At 52.9% G+C, this 27202-nt stretch overlaps 1 protein-coding gene across 3 annotated transcripts in view; it reads left to right on the forward strand.

Annotated features, from left to right (window-relative positions):
* LOC132405705 (tyrosine-protein kinase ITK/TSK-like) overlaps nt 1-27202 on the forward strand; it is a 95561-nt gene that overhangs the window by 54797 nt on the left and 13562 nt on the right. For all 3 annotated transcript variants that reach the window (XM_059990733.1, XM_059990734.1, XM_059990735.1), the window contains exons 8-14: nt 41-106; nt 755-809; nt 7668-7747; nt 9746-9879; nt 14429-14503; nt 23118-23289; nt 24896-25112. In XM_059990733.1, coding sequence (XP_059846716.1) covers nt 41-106; nt 755-809; nt 7668-7747; nt 9746-9879; nt 14429-14503; nt 23118-23289; nt 24896-25112 — 799 coding nt within the window. The remainder of the gene's footprint in view (nt 1-40; nt 107-754; nt 810-7667; nt 7748-9745; nt 9880-14428; nt 14504-23117; nt 23290-24895; nt 25113-27202) is intronic.

A 27202-nucleotide genomic window follows, 5' to 3' on the forward strand; every position in this document is an offset into this window, starting at 1 on the left:
TGGGGGTTCAGGCACTGATACCTCTCCCACCCTCTGGCAGGCGGACGGGGTACGTACCCAGCAGTTACTTGGTGGAGAAGCGACCCGACAACCTCCAGGCCTATGAGTAAGCTCCATCCCTGCGTCCCTCCGTCCATCCGTCCCTCCATCCCTCTGTCCCTCTGTCCCTCCGTCCCTCTGTCCCTCCAATCCCTCCATCCCTCCGTCCATCCATTCCTCCGTCCATCCATCCCTCCGTCCCTCCGTCCCTCCATCCCTCTGTCCCTCTGCCCCTCCATCCCTCCGTCCCTCCGTCCATCCGCCCCTCGCTCCTGACTGGTTTTCCCCACGGTCAGTGGACCTGAGTCAAAGAGGTCACACAGACAGCCCCAAACCTTTCTACCTCTGACCTTGGGGTTCAGTGATTCCCCCCCCCCATACCTGTTTCTGGGGTTTACTGGCATAGGAGCAGGGTAACTGTAGACCAGATGGCCCACCTCGCACCCTCTCCCTGAGGTAGGGAGCGAGGCAGAGTTCCTCAGGACCCCAGACCCACTCAGGGACACTGGGAAACATGAGCAATGAACCACGGGACTGAAACAGGGACTGCTGAAGGGCAGGGCCTTCCTGATGGGCTGAATGACCTCAAACAGCTTTTCAGTGTGCTGAGGTGAGGGTGGGGTTTTGGGGTCTGGGGGAGGGGGAGCCGGCCATGGGGCCCATAGGAAGCCCGGAATGGTACAAACGCCAGAGTAACGCCCAGTTCCATTGACAGGTGGTACAACAAGAACGTCAGCCGCAACAAGGCCGAGCGGCTGCTGGAGAACGAGGTGAGTGATCCGGCAGTGTGGGACCCCATCCGACTCCCCTCTCCCCTCCTGACTCCCCCTTCCCCCTCCCGCTTCCCTTTTCCTCTTTCTTCATCTCCCTTCCCCTTCCAGATACCCCCTACCCCTCTCTGACCCCTTCCCATTGTCCCCCTCCCCATTCTCTCCCCCCTCTCTCCTCACCCCTTCTCACCTCTCCTCCACCTCTCTCCTCTCTCAGCCCTCTTCCCCACTCTCTGCCTCTCTCCTCTCTCCGTTGCCCTCTCTACAGTTCTTGCCACCCCACTATAGGGAGGATGTTGAGGCTTTGGAGAGGGTGCAGAAGAGATTCACCAGGATGTTGCCTGGTTTAGAGGGCAAGTGCTGTCACGAGAGGCTGAATAAACTTGGGCTGTTTTCTCTGGAGTGACAGAGGCTGAGGGGAGATCAGATAGATGTTTATAAGATTGAGAGGCACAGACAGTATCTGTTTCCCAGGATTCAAATGTCTCATTCCAGTCGGCTTGCCTTTAAGGTGAGAGGGGGTAATTTGAAAGGAGATGTAAGGGCAATTTGTTTTAGACAGAGAGGAGTGGGCACTGGAATGTGCTGCCTGGGGTGGGGGTAGAGGCCGATACAGTACAGACTTTAAGAACATTTAGATAGGCAGGTGGATGTGAGGAAACTGGGGGGATACGGACGTTGTGTCAACAGAAGGGATTAGTTTAGTAGTCTATTTGATTAGTTTGGTACAACATTGTGGGCTGAAGAATCTGTTCCAGTGCTGGACTGGTCGATGTTCTGTGTACACTGATCATTGAGGCAGAACGAAGGAAAACAGTGACAATGCAGAATAAAGTGTCACAGTTACAGAGAGAGTGCAGTGCAGGCAGACAATCAGGGGCAAGGTCATAACGAGTTAAATTGTGAGGAAAGAGTCCCAGGGGATCATTCAAATGTGGAGAATAATGTCTGAGAGGTGTAATGTGGAGAGTAATGTGAGGAATGCAAAGTGTCTGTTTTAGCTGGAACAATAAATAAGGCATTCTATTATGTGAGAGATTTCCCAGCTGTGAGGTACAGAGGGTTCTCAGTGTTTGAGAGTACGGTGATGTCATTCAGAAAGTTAACAAAAGGTTGAGATTATAGTAAGCGGATCTGAATACAGATGTACTGAAATTGGGAAGATGGGAGCAGAATTAGGCCATTCAGTCCATCGAGTCTGCTCTGCCATTCATCATGGCTGATTTATTACCCCTCTCAACCCCATTCTCCCTGTAACCTTTGATGCCCTGACTAATCAAGAACCTATCTTCATCTGCTTTAAATATACCCAATGACTTGGCCTACACAGCCGTCAGTGGCAATGAATCCCCCAGAGAAATCTGTGGCTAAACAAATTCCTCCTCATCTCTGTTCTAAATGGATGTTCTTCTTTTCTGAGGCTGTGTCCTCTGGTCTTAGACTCTCCCATTGTTGGAAACATCCTCTCCACTTCACTCAGTCCAGACTATGTGGGCCTTTTAACCCTAAAGGGTCGCCCTTTGTCTCTCTCGAGGAATCGTGCGTCTCTGAGATGACCTTCCTATAAAGATAGTTCAGTTTTAAAGTGAGGTGATCGCTAACCAGATAGAAATGGCAAACGATGGTGAATCCACCGAATTAGAGGAGTACACAGTGACCAGCTACATCAGCAAGTGCATTGATGATGTTACTCTGTCCAAGACCATCACTATACGTGCCAACCAGAAGCCATGGATGACCGCAGAGGTGCGTGCGCTGCTGAGGACCCGGGACTCTGCCTTCAGAGCAGGTGACAAGGCAGCTTTAACAACAGCAAGGGCCAAACTGTCCCGAGCCATCAGAGAGGCAAAGCGTTCACCTGCCCAGCTAATCCACAGCCACTTCCAGGACAGCGGCGACACGCGGCTCATGTGGAAGGGCATCCAGGACATCACCAATTACAGGACAACAACATCTGATTGTGCAGGTGATGCCTCCCTCCCAAATGCACTGAATAACTTCGAAAGCCCGGTTTGAGGCGGAAAATGACGTGGCGGCGAGGAAGTCCACCCCTCCTACAAATGACCAGGTGCTGTGTCTCTCCGTGGCCGACGTGAGAAGAACCTTGTGCAGGGTCAACCCACGGAAGGTTGCTGGACCAGACAACATTCCTGGTAGAGTGCTCAGAGGATGAGCAGACCAGCTAGCAGATGTTCTCACCGACATCTTCAACATCTCCCTGAGCAGTGCCACCATTTCAACATGCTTCAATGCCGCCACCATCGTCCCCATGCTGAAGAAGTCTTCAGTGTTCTGCCTCAATGACTACCGTCCCGTTGCACTCACATCCGTCATCATGAAGTGTTTCGAGAGGCTCGTCAGGCATATCAAGACCCTGCTGCCCCCCTCACTGGACCCCCTGCAGTTTGCGTACCGTCTCAACCGTTCAACAGACGACACCGTTGCCATCACCCTCCACCTGGACAAAAAAGACATGTACGTTCGGTTGCTGTTCATAGACCAGTTCAGCATTCAACACAATCGTCACTCAGAAACTGATTGGGAAGCTGAGCCTACTGGGCCTGAACATCTCCATCTGCAACTGGATGCTAGACTTTCTGACTGGGAGACTTCAGTCAGTCCGGATCGGAAGCAGCATCTCCAACACCATCACACTGAGCACAGGTGCCCCCCCAGGGCTGTGTGCTCAGTCCACTGCTGTTCACTCTGCTGACCCACGACTGTGCTGCAACACACAGCTCGAACCACATCATCAAGTTCACCGATGACACGACCGTGGTGGGTCTCATCAGCAAGAACGACGAGTCAGCTTACAGAGAGGAAGTGCAACGGCTAACGGACTGGTGCAGAACCAACAACCAGGCTCTGAATGTGAACAAAACAAAAGAGATGGTTGTTGACTTCAGGAGGGCACAGAGCGACCACTCCCCGCTGAACATCGACGGCTCCTCGGTATAGATCGTAAAGAGCACCAAATTTCTTGGTGTTCACCTGACGGAGAATCTCACCTGGTCCTTCAACTCCAGCTCCATAGCAAAGAAAGCCCAGCAGCGTCTCTACTTTCTGCAAAGGCTGAGGAAAATCCATCTCCCACCCCCATCCTCATCACATTCTACAGGGGTTGTATTGAGAGCATCCTGCGCAGCTGCATCACTGCCTGGTTTGGAAATTGCACCATCTTGTAGTCTTGACTTGATAGAATGACTGATTGTTTGAGTGAGCTCGGGCTCTCTCTCTGGAGTGAAGGAGGATGAGAGGTGACTCGATAGAGGTGTACAAGATGATAAGAGGCAGAGATCGAGTGGACAGTCAGAGACGTTTTCCTGGGGTGGAAGTGGCTAATCTGAGGGTGATTGGAGGAAAGTACAGGAGGATGTCAGAGGTATGTAACTTCACACAGGGTGGTGGGAGTGTGAAACACCCACCGGGGTGCTGGTGGAGGCAGGTATATTAGGGACACTTAAGAGACTGTTAACTAGGCAGATGGGCGATAGAAGAATGGAGGGCTATGTGGATGGGAAAGGTTAGATTGATTTTCGAGTAGGTTAAAAGTTCCGCACAACATTGTGGGTGGAATGGCCTTTGCCATGCTGTTATGGTCTTTGCTTATTCTCTGGGAGGAAATACTCCGTTCAGAGTGACTTTGTTATGTGTAGACACGAGGAAATCTGTAGATGCTGGAAACTCAAGCAACACACACAAAATGCTGGTGGAACGCAGCATCCATATTAGTCCTGACGAAGGGTCTTGGCCCGAAACGTCGACAGTGCTTCTCCCTATAGATGCTGCCTGGCCTGCTGCGTTCCACCAGCATTTTGAGTGTATTGCTTGTTATGTGTAGGATGGATTGTGAGTTTTCACTCAAGGCCCCACTCAGAGTTCATCGTTGTCAACTAGTAACGTCCTCGTCGTGCTTCGCTGGCGTTTACACAGCCACACTCGTGGCCTGTGGAATAGACTGTCCCAGAGTGTGAGTCACTGATAGAATCCGAATCGGAATACTGTGTCTGTGTGCAAAACCAGAGAGATAGTGAGGTTTTCTCTCACCTTTTCCCCTTGCCTGCCTGTTGCCTCCCTCTGGTGCTCCTCCCCCCTCCCCGTACGTGTTTGGCAAAGTTTTGTGGGCCGTTTCTATGTTTTCTTTCTTTCCCCTTCTCCATTCCTGTACCTCTTTCACCAATCAACTTCCCAGCTCTTTACTTCATCCCTCCCCCTCCTGGTTTCACCTCTCACCTGGTGTTCCTCACCCCCCCCCCCCCAACCTTTTAAATCTACTCCTCAGCCTTTTTCTCCAGTCCTGCTGAAGGGTCTCGGCCCGAAATGTCGACTGTACTCTTTTCCACAGATGCTGCCTGGCCTGCTGAGATCCTCCAGCATTTTGTGTGTGTTGCTTAGATGTCGAGCAGACTTTCTTGTTAGTGAGGTAGTGTTCACGGGTTTGTTGTCCATTCAGAAATCTGATGGTGGGGGTGGGGGGGAGAAGCTGATCCTGAAATGTAGGGTGAGTGCCTTCAGGCTCCTGTACCCTCTCCCTGATGGTAGCAATGGGAAGAGGGGTCTTCAGACTCCTGTACCCCCTCCCCGATGGTAATGAGAAGAGGGGCCTTCAGACTCCTGTACCCCCTCCCTGATGGTAGTGATGAGAAGAGGGGTCTTCAGGCTCCTGTACCTCCTCCCTGGTGGTAGCAATGAGAAGAGGGATCTTCAGGCTCCTGTACCTCCTCCCTGGTGGTAGCAATGAGGAGAGGGGTCTTCAGGCTCCTATACCCCCTCCCTGATGGTAGCAATGGCGAGGGGTCTTCAGGCTCCTGTACCTCCTCCCTGATGGTAGCAATGAGGAGAGGGGTCTTCAGGCTCCTGTACCTCCTCCCTGGTGGTAGCAATGAGAAGAGGGGTCTTCAGGCTCCTGTACCCCCTCCTTGATGGTAGCAATGGGAAGAGGGGTCTTCAGGCTCCTGTACCCCCTCCCTGATGGTAATGAGAAGAGGGGTCTTCAGGCTCCTGTACCCCCTCCCTGATGGTAGCAATGGAGAGGGGTCTTCAGGCTCCTGTACCCTCTCCCTGATGGTAGCAATGGGAAGAGGGGTCTTCAGGCTCCTGTACCCCTTCCCTGATGGTAATGAGAAGAGGGGTCTTCAGGCTCCTGTACCTCCTCCCTGATGGTAGCAATGGGGAGGTGTCTTCAGGCTCCTGTACCCCCTCCCTGATGGTAGCAATGAGGAGAGGGGTCTTCAGGCTCCTGTACCTCCTCCCTGATGGTAGCAATGGGGAGGGGTCTTCAGGCTCCTGTACCCCCTCCCTGATGGTAGCAATGAGGAGAGGGGTCTTCAGGCTCCTGTACCCTCTCCCTGATGGTAGGAATGAGAAGAGGGGTCTTCAGACTCCTGTACCTCCTCCCTGATGGTAATGAGAAGAGGGGTCTTCAGGCTCCTGTACCTCCTCCCTGATGGTAATGAGAAGAGGGGCCTTCAGGCTCCTGTACCCTCTCCCTGATGGTAGGAATGAGAAGAGGGGTCTTCAGACTCCTGTACCTCCTCCCTGATGGTAATGAGAAGTGGGGTCTTCAGGCTCCTGTACCTCCTCCCTGATGGTAATGAGAAGAGGGGCCTTCAGACTCCTGTACCTCCTCCCTGATGGTAATGAGAAGAGGGGTCTTCAGGCTCCTGTACCTCCTCCCTGATGGTAATGAGAAGAGGGGTCTTCAGACTCCTGTACCCCCTCCCCGATGGTAATGAGAAGAGGGGTCTTCAGACTCCTGTACCTCCTCCCTGATGGTAATGAGAAGAGGGGCCTTCAGACTCCTGTACCTCCTCCCTGATGGTAATGAGAAGAGGGGTCTTCAGACTCCTGTACCCCCTCCTCGATGGTAATGAGAAGAGGGGTCTTCAGGCTCCTGTACCTCCTCCCTGATGGTAGCAATGGGGAGGGGTCTTCAGGCTCCTGTACCTCCTCCCTGATGGTAGCAATGGGGAGAGGTCTTCAGGCTCCTGTATCTCCTCCCTGATGGTAATGAGAAGAGGGGCCTTCAGACTCCTGTACCCCCTCCCTGATGGTAATGAGAAGAGGGGCCTTCAGACTCCTGTACCCCCTCCCTGATGAGGGGCCTTCAGACTCCTGTACCTCCTCCCTGATGGTAGCAATGGGAAGGGGGGTCTTCAGACTCCTGTACCTCCTCCCCGATGGTAGCAATGAGAAGAGGGGTCTTCAGGCTCCTGTACCTCCTCCCTGATGGTAGCAATGGGGAGGGGTCTTCAGGCTCCTGTACCTCCTCCCTGATGGTAGCAATGGAGAGGGGTCTTCAGGCTCCTGTACCCCCTCCCTGATGGTAATGGGAAGAGGGGTCTTCAGGCTCCTGTACCCCCTCCCTGATGGTAGTGATGGGAAGAGGGGTCTTCAGGCTCCTGTACCCCCTCCCTGAAGGTAATGGGAAGAGGGGTCTTCAGACTCCTGTACCCCCTCCCTGGTGGTAGCAATGAGGAGGGGTCTTTAGGCTCCTGTACCTCCTCCCTGGTGGTAGCAATGGGAAGAGGGGTCCTGGGTGTCCTGGGTGATGGGATCCTTGCTGATGGATGCCATCTTTTTGAGTCATTGACTTTTGAAGGTGTCCCTGATGCTGGGGAGGCCAGTGCCCATGATGGAGCTGACTGAGTTTACAACTTTCTGCAGCTTTATCTGATCCTGTACAGATGCACCCAGTTAAAATGCTCTCTGTGGTACATCTATTAAAATTTGTGAGAGTCTTTGGTGACATACCAGTCTTCTCAGTGTGTGTTGGTGTACTTCGCTCAGCTATACACCTATAGCCTGTGGAAGAGACTGCGTGAATATCTGACTGCATGTGTCTGTACTCTGTTACAGGATAAACAAGGAGCGTTCATGGTGAGGGACTCGCGCCAGCCTGGGATGTACACCGTTTCCGTCTTCACCAAAGCCAGCAGGTGAGGCCACGGCACCGGCGGTTCACCCGCTGTCTCTCGGGCAGGGACTGCAACCCCGCATGCTGAGGTGACCAGACCCTTAAAGGATGATTCCTTAAGACCACAGGACATAGGAGCAGAATGAGACCATTCAGCCCATTGAGTCTGCTTCACCATTCCATCATGGCTGATTTATTATCCCTCTCAATCCCATTTTCCTGCCTTCTCTCTGTAACCTGTCTTCCCGATAGGTTTCAATGAGATCACCCCTCATTCTTCTAAACTCCAGCAAGTTTTGATGTCCCTCTTTTCTGAGGCTGTGCCCTCTGCTTCAAGACTCACCTACTATGGGAAACATCCTCTCCATATCCACTTGTCAGTCTCTCTATATTTGATAGGTTTCAATGAGATTTCCCCCCCCCCCCCATTCTTCTAAACTCCAGGAGATTCAGGCTCAGATCCATCAAACACTCCTTATATGTTAACCCTTTCATTCCCCGAATAATCCTCATGAACCTGCCCTAGACCCTCTCCAATGTCAGCACATCCTTTCCTAGATAAACGGCCCAAAACTGCTCACAGAGCTAGTGTGGACTGAGCGATGCCTCATAAAGCCTCCTTGCTTTTATATCCTAATCCTCTCAAACAGAATGCTAACATCACATCTGCCGTCCTCACCACTGACTCAATCTACAAGTTAACCTTCAAGGAATCCTGCACAAGGACTCACAAATCTCTTTGCACCTCAGAGTTTTCAAATTTCTCCCCATTTAGAAAATAGTCTACGCCTTTATTCATTCTGCCACATTGCATGACCACACACTGTATTCCATCTGTCACATCTTTGGCCATTCTCTCGATCTGTCTAAGGCCTCCTGCGGACGCCGAGCAAGAAAATGAAGCTCTAGGAAGTACGTGGTGGAGCTAGCAGGATATGATGATAATCACAGCGGCAGTGAGGGGTCCCCAGTCTTCTGACATTCCATGCCACTGAACCCTGACCCTGATCTGTTAAGGGTTGTGTGATGGCTCCCCATGTTAAACAAAGTTACGCATGGACATTCTCCATTAAGGGAATCCACCCCAGTAGCTCATCAGCTAGCAATGTACAACTCCTTAGGAGAACATCGACTCGACTCAAGTGATCACACAACTACATCTTTGATAATAAATTAACTTTGACTTTGAGAAGGACTGGAGTCAGAATCAGGTTGAATATCACTGGCATATTTCATGAAGTTTGTTCTTTAATGGCGGCAGAACATTGAGATGTATAATAAAAAACTAAAAATTACAACATGAAGTACTAAATACATGTACATAGGAACATAAGAAATAGGAGCAGGAGTCGGCCATCGAGCCTGCTCCGCCATTCAATAAGATCATGGCTGATCTGGCCATGGACTCATCTCCACCTGCCTGTTCCTTCCCCAAAACCCTTAATTCCCCTACTATGCAGAAATCTACCCAACCTTGCCTTAAAGGTATTTACTGAGGTAACTTCCACTGTTTCATTGGGCAGAGAATTCCACAGATTCACCACCCTCTGGGAAAAGCAGTTCCTCCTCAACTCCGTCCTAAATCTACTCCCCCAAATCTTGAGGCTATGTAAAAAAAGTTAATCAAATAAGGTGTACAAAAAGGGAGCAAAAAAAGAAAAAAATACATAGTAAGGTATGCCTCGGTGGGGACTGGTGTCTGTTCCTTTGACTTCTCCTTCCTGAAATCCATAATCAATTCCTTGGTCTTACTGATGTTGAATGGAGAACGTGTCCCAAGACCCCCCCCCCCCCCCAATTCAAACCATGTCTGTACCCAAGATCCATCTAATCTTTATTTCTGGTTTCTGCTTTCTTCCTTTCCGGTTGAAGGGACTCGGCTAAATCATCAACTGCTTATTCCTCCCTGTAGATACTTCCTGAGTTGCTGTGTTCCTCCAGCATTTTGTGTGTGTTTCTCTGGATTTCCAGCATCTGCGGAATCTCTGGGGTTTATGATTCTTTATTTTACCCCTGACAGTGAGTGCAATGCCGGAGTCAAGCATTACCATATCAAGGAAATCATGGACACCCACAAACGCTACTACCTGGCCGAGAAGCACATCTTCGACACCATTCCAGAGCTTATCACCTACCACCAGCACAACGCAGCAGGTATGTCCCACACGTGACACCCTAAACCTCTGGGTTAGGGTGAACCAAGTGAGTACTGCTTCCCACCGTCAGTTCCTTGGCCCTCCCCCCCCCCATACCTCCACATACCAGCCCTATCCCACCACCATTCTGCTGGGGCTGGTGTGCTGTAGAAACCATCTGGTCCCCCCCCTCAGAAAAATCAGAATCAGGTTTGATATCACTGACGTATGTTGTGAAATCTGTTGTTTTGAATTAAATTAAAACTATTAATTACAATAAAATTTACACACACACACACACACACACACACACCCACACACACACACACACACACACACCCACACACACACACACACACACACACACACAGACACACACACACACACAGACACACACACACACACACACACACAGACACACACACACACAGACACACACATACACACACACACAGACACACACAGACACACACACACACAGACACACACACACACAGACACACACACACACACACAGACACACACAGACACACACACACACAGACACACACACACACACACCCACACACACACACACACACACAAACAGACACACACACACAGACACACACACACACACACACACACACACACACACACACAGACACACACACACAGACACACACACACACACACACACACACACACAGGCACACACAGGCACACACACACACACACACACAGACACACACACACACAGACACACACACACACACACAGACACACACACACACACACACAGACACACACACACAGACACACACACACACACACACAGACACACACACACACAGACACACACAGACACACACACACACACACAGATACACACACACACACACACACACACACAGACACACACACACACACACACACACACACAGACACACACACACACAGACACACACACACACACACACAGACACACACACACACACACACACAGACACACACACACACAGACACACACACACACACACACACACACACACACACAGACACACACCCCTATATAGTAAAATTTATACATATATAAAATAAATTAAAGTAGTTCAAAAAGAGAGGAATAAAAGTAGTGTCGTGGAGTAGGTGGGCTCATTGTCCATTCAGAAATAGGTAGTGTTCATGGGCTCATTGTCCATTCAGAAATAGGTAGTGTTCATGGGCTCATTGTCCATTCAGAAATAGGTAGTGTTCATGGGCTCATTGTCCATTCAGAAATAGGTAGTGTTCATGGGCTCATTGTCCATTCAGAAATAGGTAGTGTTCATGGGCTCATTGTCCATTCAGAAATAGGTAGTGTTCATGTGCTCATTGTCCATTCAGAAATCTGATGGCAGAGGGGCAGAAGCTGTTCCTGAAATGTTGAGTGTGTCTTCAGGATCCTGTACTCCTTGCTGATGGTAGAGGGGATGTCCTGGGTGATGGAGTCATTAATGATGGATGCTGTTTTTTGAGGCACCACTTTTTGGAGATGTCCCTGATGCTGGGAGGCTGGTGTCCATGATGGAGAAACTGAGTTTGCAACTCCGCTCCCTCCGCACCAATCCCAACCTCACTATAAAACCTGCTGATAAGGGGGGAGCTGTTGTTGTCTGGTGTACTGACCTCTACCTGGCTGAGGCACAGTGACAACTCTCTGATAACACCTCTTATTTCCCCCTTGATCATGAGCCCACTAAGGAGCACCAGGCCATTGTCTCCTATACCATCACCAACCTTATCAGCTCTGGGGATCTCCCATCCACTGCCACCAACCTTATAGTTCCCACATATCACACTTCCCGTTTCGACCTCCTACCCAAGATCCACAAACCTGCCTGTCCAGGTAGACCTATTGTCTCAGCTTGCTCCTGCCCCACTGAACTCATTTCTGCATACCTTGACACTGTCTTACCCCCCCCCCCCGTTCAATCTCTTCCCACGTATGTTCGTGACACTTCTCATGCTTTGAATTTTTTCAATAATTTTAAGTTCCCTGGCCCCCACCGTCTTATTTTCACCATGGACGTCCAGTCCCTATATACCTCCATCCCCCACCCAGATGGTCTCGAAACTCTTCACCTTTTTTGGATTCCAGACCTAACCAATTCCCCTCTACCACCACTCTCCTCCGTCTAGCGGAATTAGTTCTTACTCTCAATAATTTCTCCTTTGGCTCTTCCCACTTCCTCCAAACCAAGGGTGTAGCCATGGGCACCCGTATGGGTCCCAGTTATGCCTGCCTTTTTGTTGGCTTTGTGGAACAGTCCATGTTCCAAGCCTATATGGGTATCCATCCCCCTCTTTTCCTTCGCTACATCGACGACTGCATTAGCGCTGCCTCTTGCACGTGGGCTGAGCTCGTCGACTTCATTAACTTTGCGTCTAACTTTCACCCTGCTTTCAAATTTACCTGGTCCATTTCTGACACCTCCCTCCCCTTTCTTGATCTTTCTGTCTCCATCTCTGGAGACGGCCTATCTACTGATATCTACTATAAGCCTACAGACTCTCACAGCTACCTGGACTATTTTTCTTCCCACCCTGTCTCTAGCAAAAAGGCTATCCTCTTCTCACAATTCCTCCGTCTCCGCCGCATCTGCTCTCAGGATGAGGCTTTTCTTTCCAGGACAAAGGAGATGTGTTCCTTTTTTAAGCAAAGGGGCTTCCCTTCGTCCACCATCAACTCTGCTCTCAAATGCATCTCTCCCATTTCCTGCTCATCTGCCCTTACCCCATCCACCCGCCACCCCACTCAGGATAGGGTTCCCCTTGTCCTTACCTACCACCCCACCAGCCTCCAGGTCCAACGTATAATTCTCTGTAACTTGCGCCACCTCCAACGGGATCCCACTACCAAACACATTTTTCCCTCCCCCTACTTCTGCTTTCCGCAGGGATCGCTCCCTACGTGACTCCCTTGTCCACTCGTCCCCCCTATCCCTTCCCACCGATCTCCCTCCTGGCACTTATCCTTGTAAACGGAACAAGTGCTACACCTGCCCTTACACTTCCTCCCTCACCACCATTCAGGGCCCCAGACAGTCCTTCCAGGTGAGGCGACACTTCACCTGTGAGTCGGCTGGTGTGGTATACTGCGTCCGGTGCTCCCGGTGTGGCCTTTTATATATTGGGGAGACCCGACGCAGACTGGGAGACCGTTTCGCTGAACACCTACGCTCGGTCCGCCAGAAAAAGCAGGATCTCCCAGTGGCCACACATTTTAATTCCACATCCCATTCCCATTCTGATATGTCTATCCATGGCCTCCTCTATTGTCAAAATGAATCCACACGCAGGTTGGAGGAACAACACCTTATATACCGGCTGGGTAGCCTCCAACCTGATGGCATGAACATTGACTTCTCTAACTTCCGTTAATGCCCCTCCTTACCCCATCCCTGACATATTCAGTTGTTTGCCTGTTCTCCATCTCCCTCTGGTGCTTACCCCCCCCCCCACTTTCTTTCTGCTGAGACCTCCCATCCCATGATCCTTTCCCTTCTCCAGCTCTGTATCACTTTCGCCAATCACCTTTCCAGCTCTTAGCTTCATCCCACCCCCTCCGGTCTTCTCCTATCATTTCGCATTTCCCCCTCCCCCCACTACTTTCAAATCTCTTACTATCTTTCCTTTTGGTTAGTCCTGACGAAGGGTCTCGGACCAAAACGTCGACATCGCTTCTCCCTATAGATGCTTCCTAGCCTGCTGTGTTCTACCAGCATTTTGTGTGTGTTGCAACTTTCTGCAGCTTTGTCTGATCCTGGGCAGTGACCCTTCCTGTGCAGTTGCCCCTCCTGGGCAGTCCCCTCTCCTGGTCCGTATCAGGGCAGTGACTCACCCCCTCCACAGCCATATTCCTGACTCCCAGTCCCAACCTGTAGAACTGGGTCCTGTTCACATTGAAAATGCTGGGGGTTTCGTTCGCTGCCTTTCCAGCCTGAAATCAACTTCTATTGGACAAATTAATTTCAAGGATCAAAGATCAACTTATTGGGCATAATCATTTCCGTGTATCAGGGTTTGCTGTGGTGTGGCGGTCAGAGTGCAACTAGCAACAAAATACAACAATTATCCTGAATAAAGAATTCTATAAATTAAAGTGAGAAGATTCTTAAAAGGTAAAAGATTGTCTTTATTGTCACATATACAATTGAGACACAGTGAAATGCATTGTTTGTCAACAACTTGTCCAAAGATGTGCTGGGGGCAGCCCACAAGTGACACCATACTTCAAGCCCCAACATAGCATGCCCACAACCCACTAGCCCCAACCCGTACGTCTTTGGAATGTGCGAGGAAACCGGAGCACCCGGAGGAAACCCATGCGGTCATAGGGAGAACGTACAAACTCCTTACAGACAGTGACAGGAACTGAACCCAGATCGCTGGTGCTGTGAAGCTTTACACTAACTGCTACATTACTCTGTTGCCAGGCATTGCTATCTCTCTTGCTGTAGTAGGCAATGCATATCATCCCTCCCGGCAGGAGTAGACACCATCTTGGTCGTCTGGATATTGACTAATTCAGTTCTTGTTTATTGTAGGTCTGGTCACACGCTTGAGGTACCCTGTGTCTTCCTGGAGAGAAACAGCCCCCTCCACAGCAGGATTTAGTTACGGTACGTGTGTGTGCTCTGCTCTCACCCCATCCTCCCGCCACCCTACCAGGGATAGGGTTCCTCTTGTCCTCACCTACCACCCCACCAGCCTCCGTGTCCAACATGCAATTCTCCGCAACTTCCGCCACCTCCAATGGAATCCCGCCACCAAACACATCTTTCCCTCTCTCCCCCTCTTTCTGCTTTCTGCAGGGATTGCTCCCTATGCAACTCCCTTATCCATTCGTCCCTCTCCACTGATCTCCCTCCTGTCACTTATCCTTGCACACAGGACAAGTGGTACTTCTCCCTCACTACCATTTAGGGCCCAAACAGCCCTTCCAGGTGAGGCGACACTTCACCTGTGAGTCTGTTGGGGTCATATACTGTGTTCGGTGCTCCCGGTGTGGCCTCTTGTATATCAGTGAGACCTGACGTAGATTGGGAGATCGCTTCACCGAGCACCTGCGTTCCGTACACCAGAAAACGTGGGATCTCCCACTGGCCACCCACTTTAATTCCACTGCCCGTTCCCGTTCCGATATGACCATCCATGGCTTCTTGCACTGTTGTGATGAGGTCACAAACAGGGTGGAGGAGCAACACCTTGTATTCCATCTGGGTAGCCTCCAACCTGATGGCATGAACATTGATTCCTCGAACTTCCGGTAATGCCCCTCACCCCACCATTACACATCCCCTTTTCCCTCTCTCACCTTACCTGCTTGCCCGCGTATCTCCGCCTCCTGATGCTCCTCCCCCTTTTCTTTTTCCCATGGCCTTCTGTCTGCTTCTATCAGACTCCCCCCTTTGCAGCCCTGTATCTCTTCCACTAATCAACTTCCCAGCTCTTTACTTCATTCCTCCTCCTTCAGGTTTCACCTTGTGTTTCTCTCTTCCCTGTCCCCACCTTTTAAATCTACTTCTCAGCTTTTTTTCTCCAGACCTGCCGAAGGATTACAGCCTGAATGTCAACTGTACTCTTTTCCACAGATGTTCCCTGGCCTGCTGAGTTCCTTCAGCATTTTGTGTGTGTGGCTTGGATTTCCACCATCTGCAGATTTTCTCTTCTTTGTGAATGTATTTCACTGTATATTTCGAGGTTTTGATGTACATTGTGACATATAAAGCTCATCTTCTGACTGTTCCCTTATTTTCCTGTGCCGGCTCGAGCCACTCTGACCGGTGTATCCAGCTGTCCTCTGACCGTTGTGCCGGCTCGAGCCACTCTGACCGGTGTATCCAGCTGTCCTCTGACAGTTGTGCCGGCTCGAGCCACTCTGACCGGTGTATCCAGCTGTCCTCTGAGAGTTGTGCCGGCTCGAGCCACTCTGACCGGTGTATCCAGCTGTCCTCTGACAGTTGTGCCGGCTCGAGCCACTCTGACCGGTGTATCCAGCTGTCCTCTGAGAGTTGTGCCGGCTCGAGCCACTCTGACCGGTGTATCCAGCTGTCCTCTGACCGTTGTGCCGGCTCGAGCCACTCTGACCGGTGTATCCAGCTGTCCTCTGACAGTTGTGCCGGCTCGAGCCACTCTGACCGGTGTATCCAGCTGTCCTCTGACCGTTGTGCCGGCTCGAGCCACTCTGACCGGTGTATCCAGCTGTCCTCTGACAGTTGTGCCGGCTCGAGCCACTCTGACCGGTGTATCCAGCTGTCCTCTGAGAGTTGTGCCGGCTCGAGCCACTCTGACCGGTGAATCCAGCTGTCCTCTGAGAGTTGTGCCGGCTCGAGCCACTCTGACCGGTGTATCCAGCTGTCCTCTGACCGTTGTGCCGGCTCGAGCCACTCTGACCGGTGTATCCAGCTGTCCTCTGACCGTTGTGCCGGCTCGAGCCACTCTGACCGGTGTATCCAGCTGTCCTCTGACCGTTGTGCCGGCTCGAGCCACTCTGACCGGTGTATCCAGCTGTCCTCTGACCGTTGTGCCGGCTCGAGCCACTCTGACCGGTGTATCCAGCTGTCCTCTGACAGTTGTGCCGGCTCGAGCCACTCTGACCGGTGTATCCAGCTGTCCTCTGAGAGTTGTGCCGGCTCGAGCCACTCTGACCGGTGTATCCAGCTGTCCTCTGACAGTTGTGCCGGCTCGAGCCACTCTGACCGGTGTATCCAGCTGTCCTCTGAGAGTTGTGCCGGCTCGAGCCACTCTGACCGGTGTATCCAGCTGTCCTCTGACCGTTGTGCCGGCTCGAGCCACTCTGACCGGTGTATCCAGCTGTCCTCTGACAGTTGTGCCGGCTCGAGCCACTCTGACCGGTGTATCCAGCTGTCCTCTGACCGTTGTGCCGGCTCGAGCCACTCTGACCGGTGTATCCAGCTGTCCTCTGACAGTTGTGCCGGCTCGAGCCACTCTGACCGGTGTATCCAGCTGTCCTCTGAGAGTTGTGCCGGCTCGAGCCACTCTGACCGGTGAATCCAGCTGTCCTCTGAGAGTTGTGCCGGCTCGAGCCACTCTGACCGGTGTATCCAGCTGTCCTCTGACCGTTGTGCCGGCTCGAGCCACTCTGACCGGTGTATCCAGCTGTCCTCTGACCGTTGTGCCGGCTCGAGCCACTCTGACCGGTGTATCCAGCTGTCCTCTGAGAGTTGTGCCGGCTCGAGCCACTCTGACTGGTGTATCCAGCTGTCCTCTGACAGTTGTGCCGGCTCGAACCACTCTGACCGGTGAATCCAGCTGTCCTCTGACCGTTGTGCCGGCTCGAGCCACTCTGACCGGTGTATCCAGCTGTCCTCTGACAGTTGTGCCGGCTCGAGCCACTCTGACCGGTGTATCCAGCTGTCCTCTGACAGTTGTGCTGGCTCGAGCCACTCTGACCGGTGTATCCAGCTGTCCTCTGAGAGTTGTGCCGGCTCGAGCCACTCTGACCGGTGTATCCAGCTGTCCTCTGAGAGTTGTGCCGGCTCGAGCCACTCTGACCGGTGTATCCAGCTGTCCTCTGACCGTTGTGCCGGCTCGAGCCACTCTGACCAGTGTATCCAGCTGTCCTCTGAGAGTTGTGCCGGCTCGAGCCACTCTGACCGGTGTATCCAGCTGTCCTCTGACCGTTGTGCCGGCTCGAGCCACTCTGACCAGTGTATCCAGCTGTCCTCTGACAGTTGTGCCGGCTCGAGCCACTCTGACCGGTGTATCCAGCTGTCCTCTGACCGTTGTGCCGGCTCGAGCCACTCTGACCGGTGTATCCAGCTGTCCTCTGAGAGTTGTGCCGGCTCGAGCCACTCTGACCGGTGTATCCAGCTGTCCTCTGACCGTTGTGCCGGCTCGAGCCACTCTGACCGGTGTATCCAGCTGTCCTCTGACAGTTGTGCCGGCTCGAGCCACTCTGACCGGTGTATCCAGCTGTCCTCTGACAGTTGTGCCGGCTCGAGCCACTCTGACCGGTGTATCCAGCTGTCCTCTGACCGTTGTGCCGGCTCGAGCCACTCTGACCGGTGTATCCAGCTGTCCTCTGAGAGTTGTGCCGGCTCGAGCCACTCTGACCGGTGTATCCAGCTGTCTTCTGAGAGTTGTGCCGGCTCGAGCCACTCTGACCGGTGTATCCAGCTGTCCTCTGACCGTTGTGCCGGCTCGAGCCACTCTGACCGGTGTATCCAGCTGTCCTCTGAGAGTTGTGCCGGCTCGAGCCACTCTGACCGGTGTATCCAGCTGTCCTCTGAGAGTTGTGCCGGCTCAAGCCACTCTGACCGGTGTATCCAGCTGTCCTCTGACAGTTGTGCCGGCTCGAGCCACTCTGACCGGTGTATCCAGCTGTCCTCTGACAGTTGTGCCGGCTCGAGCCACTCTGACCGGTGTATCCAGCTGTCCTCTGAGAGTTGTGCCGGCTCGAGCCACTCTGACCGGTGTATCCAGCTGTCCTCTGAGAGTTGTGCCGGCTCGAGCCACTCTGACCGGTGTATCCAGCTGTCCTCTGACCGTTGTGCCGGCTCGAGCCACTCTGACCGGTGTATCCAGCTGTCCTCTGACCGTTGTGCCGGCTCGAGCCACTCTGACCGGTGTATCCAGCTGTCCTCTGACAGTTGTGCCGGCTCAAGCCACTCTGACCGGTGTATCCAGCTGTCCTCTGAGAGTTGTGCCGGCTCGAGCCACTCTGACCGGTGTATCCAGCTGTCCTCTGAGAGTTGTGCCGGCTCGAGCCACTCTGACCGGTGTATCGAGCTGTCCTCTGACAGTTGTGCCGGCTCGAGCCACTCTGACCGGTGAATCCAGCTGTCCTCTGACCGTTGTGCCGGCTCGAGCCACTCTGACCGGTGTATCCAGCTGTCCTCTGACAGTTGTGCCGGCTCGAGCCACTCTGACCGGTGTATCCAGCTGTCCTCTGACCGTTGTGCCGGCTCAAGCCACTCTGACCGGTGTATCCAGCTGTCCTCTGACCGTTGTGCCGGCTCGAGCCACTCTGACCGGTGAATCCAGCTGTCCTCTGACCGTTGTGCCGGCTCGAGCCACTCTGACCGGTGTATCCAGCTGTCCTCTGACAGTTGTGCCGGCTCGAGCCACTCTGACCGGTGTATCCAGCTGTCCTCTGACCGTTGTGCCGGCTCGAGCCACTCTGACCGGTGTATCCAGCTGTCCTCTGACCGTTGTGCCGGCTCGAGCCACTCTGACCGGTGTATCCAGCTGTCCTCTGACAGTTGTGCCGGCTCGAGCCACTCTGACCGGTGTATCCAGCTGTCCTCTGACCGTTGTGCCGGCTCGAGCCACTCTGACCGGTGTATCCAGCTGTCCTCTGACAGTTGTGCCGGCTCGAGCCACTCTGACCGGTGTATCCAGCTGTCCTCTGAGAGTTGTGCCGGCTCGAGCCACTCTGACCGGTGAATCCAGCTGTCCTCTGAGAGTTGTGCCGGCTCGAGCCACTCTGACCGGTGTATCCAGCTGTCCTCTGACCGTTGTGCCGGCTCGAGCCACTCTGACCGGTGTATCCAGCTGTCCTCTGACCGTTGTGCCGGCTCGAGCCACTCTGACCGGTGTATCCAGCTGTCCTCTGAGAGTTGTGCCGGCTCGAGCCACTCTGACCGGTGTATCCAGCTGTCCTCTGACAGTTGTGCCGGCTCGAACCACTCTGACCGGTGAATCCAGCTGTCCTCTGACCGTTGTGCCGGCTCGAGCCACTCTGACCGGTGTATCCAGCTGTCCTCTGACAGTTGTGCCGGCTCGAGCCACTCTGACCGGTGTATCCAGCTGTCCTCTGACAGTTGTGCTGGCTCGAGCCACTCTGACCGGTGTATCCAGCTGTCCTCTGAGAGTTGTGCCGGCTCGAGCCACTCTGACCGGTGTATCCAGCTGTCCTCTGAGAGTTGTGCCGGCTCGAGCCACTCTGACCGGTGTATCCAGCTGTCCTCTGACCGTTGTGCCGGCTCGAGCCACTCTGACCGGTGTATCCAGCTGTCCTCTGAGAGTTGTGCCGGCTCGAGCCACTCTGACCGGTGTATCCAGCTGTCCTCTGACCGTTGTGCCGGCTCGAGCCACTCTGACCAGTGTATCCAGCTGTCCTCTGACAGTTGTGCCGGCTCGAGCCACTCTGACCGGTGTATCCAGCTGTCCTCTGACCGTTGTGCCGGCTCGAGCCACTCTGACCGGTGTATCCAGCTGTCCTCTGAGAGTTGTGCCGGCTCGAGCCACTCTGACCGGTGTATCCAGCTGTCCTCTGAGAGTTGTGCCGGCTCGAGCCACTCTGACCGGTGTATCCAGCTGTCCTCTGACAGTTGTGCCGGCTCGAGCCACTCTGACCGGTGTATCCAGCTGTCCTCTGACAGTTGTGCCGGCTCGAGCCACTCTGACCGGTGTATCCAGCTGTCCTCTGACCGTTGTGCCGGCTCGAGCCACTCTGACCGGTGTATCCAGCTGTCCTCTGAGAGTTGTGCCGGCTCGAGCCACTCTGACCGGTGTATCCAGCTGTCTTCTGAGAGTTGTGCCAGCTCGAGCCACTCTGACCGGTGTATCCAGCTGTCCTCTGACCGTTGTGCCGGCTCGAGCCACTCTGACCGGTGTATCCAGCTGTCCTCTGAGAGTTGTGCCGGCTCGAGCCACTCTGACCGGTGTATCCAGCTGTCCTCTGAGAGTTGTGCCGGCTCAAGCCACTCTGACCGGTGTATCCAGCTGTCCTCTGACAGTTGTGCCGGCTCGAGCCACTCTGACCGGTGTATCCAGCTGTCCTCTGACAGTTGTGCCGGCTCGAGCCACTCTGACCGGTGTATCCAGCTGTCCTCTGAGAGTTGTGCCGGCTCGAGCCACTCTGACCGGTGTATCCAGCTGTCCTCTGAGAGTTGTGCCGGCTCGAGCCACTCTGACCGGTGTATCCAGCTGTCCTCTGACCGTTGTGCCGGCTCGAGCCACTCTGACCGGTGTATCCAGCTGTCCTCTGACCGTTGTGCCGGCTCGAGCCACTCTGACCGGTGTATCCAGCTGTCCTCTGACAGTTGTGCCGGCTCGAGCCACTCTGACCGGTGTATCCAGCTGTCCTCTGAGAGTTGTGCCGGCTCGAGCCACTCTGACCGGTGTATCCAGCTGTCCTCTGAGAGTTGTGCCGGCTCGAGCCACTCTGACCGGTGTATCCAGCTGTCCTCTGACAGTTGTGCCGGCTCGAGCCACTCTGACCGGTGAATCCAGCTGTCCTCTGACCGTTGTGCCGGCTCGAGCCACTCTGACCGGTGTATCCAGCTGTCCTCTGACAGTTGTGCCGGCTCGAGCCACTCTGACCGGTGTATCCAGCTGTCCTCTGACCGTTGTGCCGGCTCGAGCCACTCTGACCGGTGTATCCAGCTGTCCTCTGACCGTTGTGCCGGCTCGAGCCACTCTGACCGGTGTATCCAGCTGTCCTCTGACAGTTGTGCCGGCTCGAGCCACTCTGACCGGTGTATCCAGCTGTCCTCTGACCGTTGTGCCGGCTCGAGCCACTCTGACCGGTGTATCCAGCTGTCCTCTGACAGTTGTGCCGGCTCGAGCCACTCTGACCGGTGTATCGAGCTGTCCTCTGACAGTTGTGCCGGCTCGAGCCACTCTGACCGGTGAATCCAGCTGTCCTCTGAGAGTTGTGCCGGCTCGAGCCACTCTGACCGGTGAATCCAGCTGTCCTCTGACAGTTGTGCCGGCTCGAGCCACTCTGACCGGTGTATTCAGCTGTCCTCTGAGAGTTGTGCCGGCTCGAGCCACTCTGACCGGTGTATCCAGCTGTCCTCTGACCGTTGTGCCGGCTCGAGCCACTCTGACCGGTGTATCCAGCTGTCCTCTGAGAGTTGTGCCGGCTCGAGCCACTCTGACCGGTGTATCCAGCTGTCCTCTGACAGTTGTGCCGGCTCGAGCCACTCTGACCGGTGTATCCAGCTGTCCTCTGAGAGTTGTGCCGGCTCGAGCCACTCTGACCGGTGTATCCAGCTGTCCTCTGACAGTTGTGCCGGCTCGAGCCACTCTGACCGGTGTATCCAGCTGTCCTCTGACCTTTGTGCCGGCTCGAGCCACTCTGACCGGTGAATCCAGCTGTCCTCTGACCGTTGTGCCGGCTCGAGCCACTCTGACCGGTGTATCCAGCTGTCCTCTGACAGTTGTGCCGGCTCGAGCCACTCTGACCGGTGTATCCAGCTGTCCTCTGACAGTTGTGCCGGCTCGAGCCACTCTGACCGGTGTATCCAGCTGTCCTCTGAGATCTGCAGCAAGAAATTGCATTTACCTGCCTGTTGTGAAATGCACCCTGGGACCCACGGAGGGTACTCTCGGACATGGTGGGACAGGACAAGTGACCAGGGAGGGGGTTTCAGAGAGGAGAGAGTTATTTATTTATTTAGAGATACAGTGTGGCCCAATGAGCCACACTGCATCTCACTGATTTAACCCCAGTCTAATCACAGGACAGTTTACAAAGACCAATTAACTGACTAACCGGTACATCTTTGGGCTGTTGGAGGAAACCAGATCGCCCAGCGGAAACCCACCCACACATGGGAAACTTGCCAACAGTGACACTGAAATTGAACTCTGAACTTTGACACCCCATGCTGGAACTGTATCACACTATCTGCTGCATTACCATGGCACCCCAGTGAGGAGGGGTGACGGGCGCGTGGGTCTTGGAGGGATGGGTGGGGAGCTGGACTATCCATTGGGTCACCACAATTAACCGTTTGGTCTCTTCCATCCATCAGAGATATTTATCCAGAGTGCTGGACACGCAGGCGTTTGGCATTGTCACTGATCCCTCCCATGTGTCCAACAGTCTCTTTGGCCTCCTACCATCGTGCAGGAGATATCATAACATTGGGACAAAGACGGTTAGGGTGGGAAACAGTTTCGTCCCCCAGGCTGTGAGACTACTGAACTGCCTGTCACCACCCAGGTCTCATCACGTGTGGAGTGCCAGTAGCGTTATAACAATGACTTTTTAACTTCTGTTGGAAATGTACCTTATTATTTGTTACTTTATTTTAGGTGATATTACATTATGTCTTATGTATGTGAGTTATATGTACTGAGTTGTGCACCCTGGTCCAGAGGAACATTGTTTTGTTTGGTGATACAGTATAGTGTGTACAATTGTGAGTTATATGTACTGTGTTGTGCACCCTGGTCCAGAGGAACATTGTTTCGTTTGGCGGTATATACTTGCATTCAGTTAAGTGACAAGGAACTGAACTTGTTGCTGTGTCTCAGGGGCCTGGGAGATCTCGGCCACTGCCCTGACATTCATGGAGGAGGTGGGTTGTGGTCAGTTCGGAGTGGTGCACATGGGCTACTGGAGGAATCAACACAAAGTGGCCATCAAGACCATCCGTGAGGGAGCCATGTCTGAGGAGGATTTCATCGAGGAAGCTCAGATCATGATGTGAGTGACTGGGGTGGGGTGAAGGGTGGAGAATGGGGGCTTCATTCTGCTACATTCCCTGAAAACCCAGGACTGTGGGAGGAAGAGCAGCAGAGTGGGCTCAAACACTGCCTTCTCTGGGGAGGGCTGAAGCAGGTCACCAGCTGCAACAGGGGGAGTCCTGACATCTGGCCAGAGACATTGACGCCTGCCCACGTACACTAACATCTGGCCTCATCTGACCATTAGCATAGTCATCAGCATCTAGCCAGAGACATTGGCATCAGCTCACTGGCCACAGGGATATCTGGCTATGGGTTTTGTGGTGGGGCAGCATGATAGAGTAGTGGTTAATGTAATGCCATTACAGTGCCAGTGACCCATGTTCAATTCCTGCTGCTGTCCATAAGGAGTTTATATGTTCTGCCCATGATACCTGGCCGTATGCACTCACAATTGTGTGTCTCACCTTGTCTCCTTCCTCCATCGTCCCCTCACTCTCTCACCTCCTCATCAGTCCGAGTGTAGCTATCACCCCTGCTCTGGCACGGCATGTTTGGTGAAGCCAACCATTAGGATTTGGATTCACGTTTATCAATCACGTGTATGTTGAAACGTTTAGGGAAATACATAGTTTGCTTTAACAACCAACACACGGGATGATTTTCTGGGGGAAGACCACAAGTGTTGCCACACGTTCCGATGCCAACGTAGCACATTCCCAACGTTCAGCAGAATGACACAAACAGCACCAAGGTGGTTAGGGTGCCGCTGCTACTGCTCGGGGTACTGGAGTTCAGAGTCTGTTTCCAGTTTTCCCTGGAAGGAGCTTGTATGTTCCTTCCTGTGTTTGTGCGTGGGTTTCCTCCCACAGTCCAAGCACGAACCGGTTAGTAGGTTAATTAGGTTGTCCTGTGATTAGGCTGGAGTTTAGTCGGTGGGTTGCTGGGTGGTGAGGCTCGGTGGGCTGAAAGGGGCTGTATCTCCAAATAAAACAAAACACAACACAGAACAGAAAGCAACACAAGCAGCAACAACAGCGCAATAAAGCCCCAAAACACACTCGCACACACACACACACACACTCACACTCGTGCATACTCACACACACACACACTCACTCATTCACACACTCACACACGTACACACACTCATACACACTCATGCACACATACATGTGCGCACTCATGCACTCACACTCGTGCATACTCACTCACATACACACACTCACCCACTCACTCACACACTGTCACACATGTACACACACTTGTACACACTCACACACACGCTTATGCATGCACTCTCACACATGCACTCATGCACACGCACAGACACACAGACACACTCACGCACTCACACTTGTGCATACTCAAATGCACACACGCACGCACACACTCACACACTCACACTCATGCGCGCGCGTGCACACACACACACCCCAGCTCTGGGCTTGCAGTCCTCGACCCCTCACAGATACTGGACATCCGAGCTCAGCCTCTGGGCTGTTCAGAAACTGGCCACGGTAGTTCTGACATTCCAGCTGTGACCACGCTCCGGCCAGCTCGGCCGGGCCGCCTGAATTGGGGCTGTGTGCTGCGGGGTGATGTTGCTCTCTGCTTTTCTGCAGGAAGCTTTCTCACGAGAAGCTGGTGCAGTTGTACGGCGTGTGCAACCAGGACAGCTCCATCTTCCTGGTCTTCGAGTACATGAAGCATGGCTGCCTGTCGGAGCACCTGAGGAACAACCGGGGCTCATTTGGCCGGCACACGCTGCTGGGGATGTGCCAGGACGTGTGCGAAGGCATGGAGTATCTGGAGCACAACAAGTTCATTCACAGAGACCTGGTAACGACTCTCCTCTGCCTCTCTGCTCAAAGATTGTGTCGTGCGATGTCTGAGCTGCTTCTACTGCGATCCAGCTCAGGACATTGCAGCAGAATTAGGCCTTTTGGCCCATTGAGTTTGCTCCACCATTCCACTGTGGCTGATTTATTCTCCCTCTCAACCCCATTCCCCTGTCTTGTCCCTGTAACCTTTGACACCCTGACTAATCAAGAACCTAAATAAATATATACTAAATATACTCAATTACTTGGCCTCCACAGCCCTCTGTGGCAATGAATTCCACAGATTCACCTCCTCCGGCTCAAGAAATTCTTCCTCATTTCTGTTCTAAATGGATGTTCCTCTATTCTGAGGCTGTGCCCTCTGACCCTAGACTTCCTCTGTCTAGGAAACCTCCTATCCTTATCCAGTCTATCTAGGCCTTTCACCATTCAATAGGTTTCACCTCTTGATCCCACCTCATTCTTCTAAATTCCAGTGTGTACACTACTCCTGTTAACCCTTTCACGCCTCGGACCATTCCCAGGAACCTCTAGACCGTCTCCAATGAGATTACGTCCCTCATTGACCCTTGGGTTGGGTTTGAAGAGTTCAGTTATTGGAGGGGGCACGTTTTGTTTTCTCTGGAGAGAATGATAAAACCATGAGAGGGATAGATGAGACAGATGGTCAAAACATTTTTCCCATCAAGAAATAGGCCCCTCTGTGGTGGTCCCGTCTGCCTGATTTCCACCTCTCCTGTCCATGTATCTATCGAGACAGCTTTTAAACTTTGCTAATGTGCCCATCTCAATCACTATTTCTGGCAGCTCATTGCAAATATGCACCTTTGTATGAATAAGCTGCCCCTGATGTCCTTTTAAATCTCTCACCTCTGACCTTAACTCTCCACTATGGGGAAAAACGATGTGCTTCACCCTGTCTATGTCACCCATAACCCTCCAGGGATCCTCCATGGTGGCAGCGTCTAAGGGGAGATTTAAGGATAGAGAGAGGGAGATGGAATGTAGAACACAAACAGGAAACAATCCTCCTAATGAGCAAATTAAACTAGTAATTAAATCTCTAACTAAACTAATCCCTTACTCCTACAGAAAGTCCATATCTCCTCACTCCCTACACATCCAAGTGCCTGTAGATTTGAAAACCATCTGCTACTCTTCCTTGTATCGGAGTAGAGGTTGGACTCGGTATTCTGGTGGGAAGCAGCTGGTCTCCTCTCTGGCCAATACCAGGGTGTGTTTCAGTTACATACCAGGCTTTAAAATGCTGAAGAGTTCTCTATTTGGGTGACCTTATCATTTTCTATCAAGGCATTGAGCATCACAGTAGCGTAGCAGATAGTGTAACACTATTACAGCACCAGTGATTCCCACACCAGACTGTCAGGACTTTGTACGTTCTCCCTGTGGCCGCGTGGGTTTCTCCCGAGTTCAATTCCCACACCAGACTGTCAGGAGTTTGTACGTTCTCCCTGTGGCCGCGTGGGTTTCTCCCGAGTTCAATTCCCACACCAGACTGTCAGGAGTTTGTACATTCTCCCTGTGACTGCGTGGGTTTCTCCCGAGTTCAATTCCCACACCAGACTGTCAGGAGTTTGTATGTTCTCCCTGTGACCGCGCGGGTTTCTCCCGAGTTCAATTCCCACACCAGACTGTCAGGAGTTTGTACATTCTCCCTGTGACCGCGTGGGTTTCTCCCGAGTTCAATTCCCACACCAGACTGTCAGGAGTTTGTACGTTCTCCCTGTGACCGCGTGGGTTTCTCCTGAGTTCAATTCCCACACCAGACTGTCAGGAGTTTGTACGTTCTCCCTGTGACCGCGTGGGTTTCTCCCGAGTTCAATTCCCACACCAGACTGTCAGGAGTTTGTACGTTCTCCCTGTGACCGCGTGGGTTTCTCCCAAGTTCAATTCCCACACCAGACTGTCAGGAGTTTGTACGTTCTCCCTGTGGCCGCGTGGGTTTCTCCTGAGTTCAATTCCCACACCAGACTGTCAGGAGTTTGTATGTTCTCCCTGTGACCGCGTGGGTTTCTCCCGAGTTCAATTCCCACACCAGACTGTCAGGAGTTTGTACGTTCTCCCTGT

The sequence above is a fragment of the Hypanus sabinus genome, chromosome 15 (genome assembly GCF_030144855.1).
Source record: "Hypanus sabinus isolate sHypSab1 chromosome 15, sHypSab1.hap1, whole genome shotgun sequence".
NCBI lineage: Eukaryota > Metazoa > Chordata > Chondrichthyes > Myliobatiformes > Dasyatidae > Hypanus > Hypanus sabinus.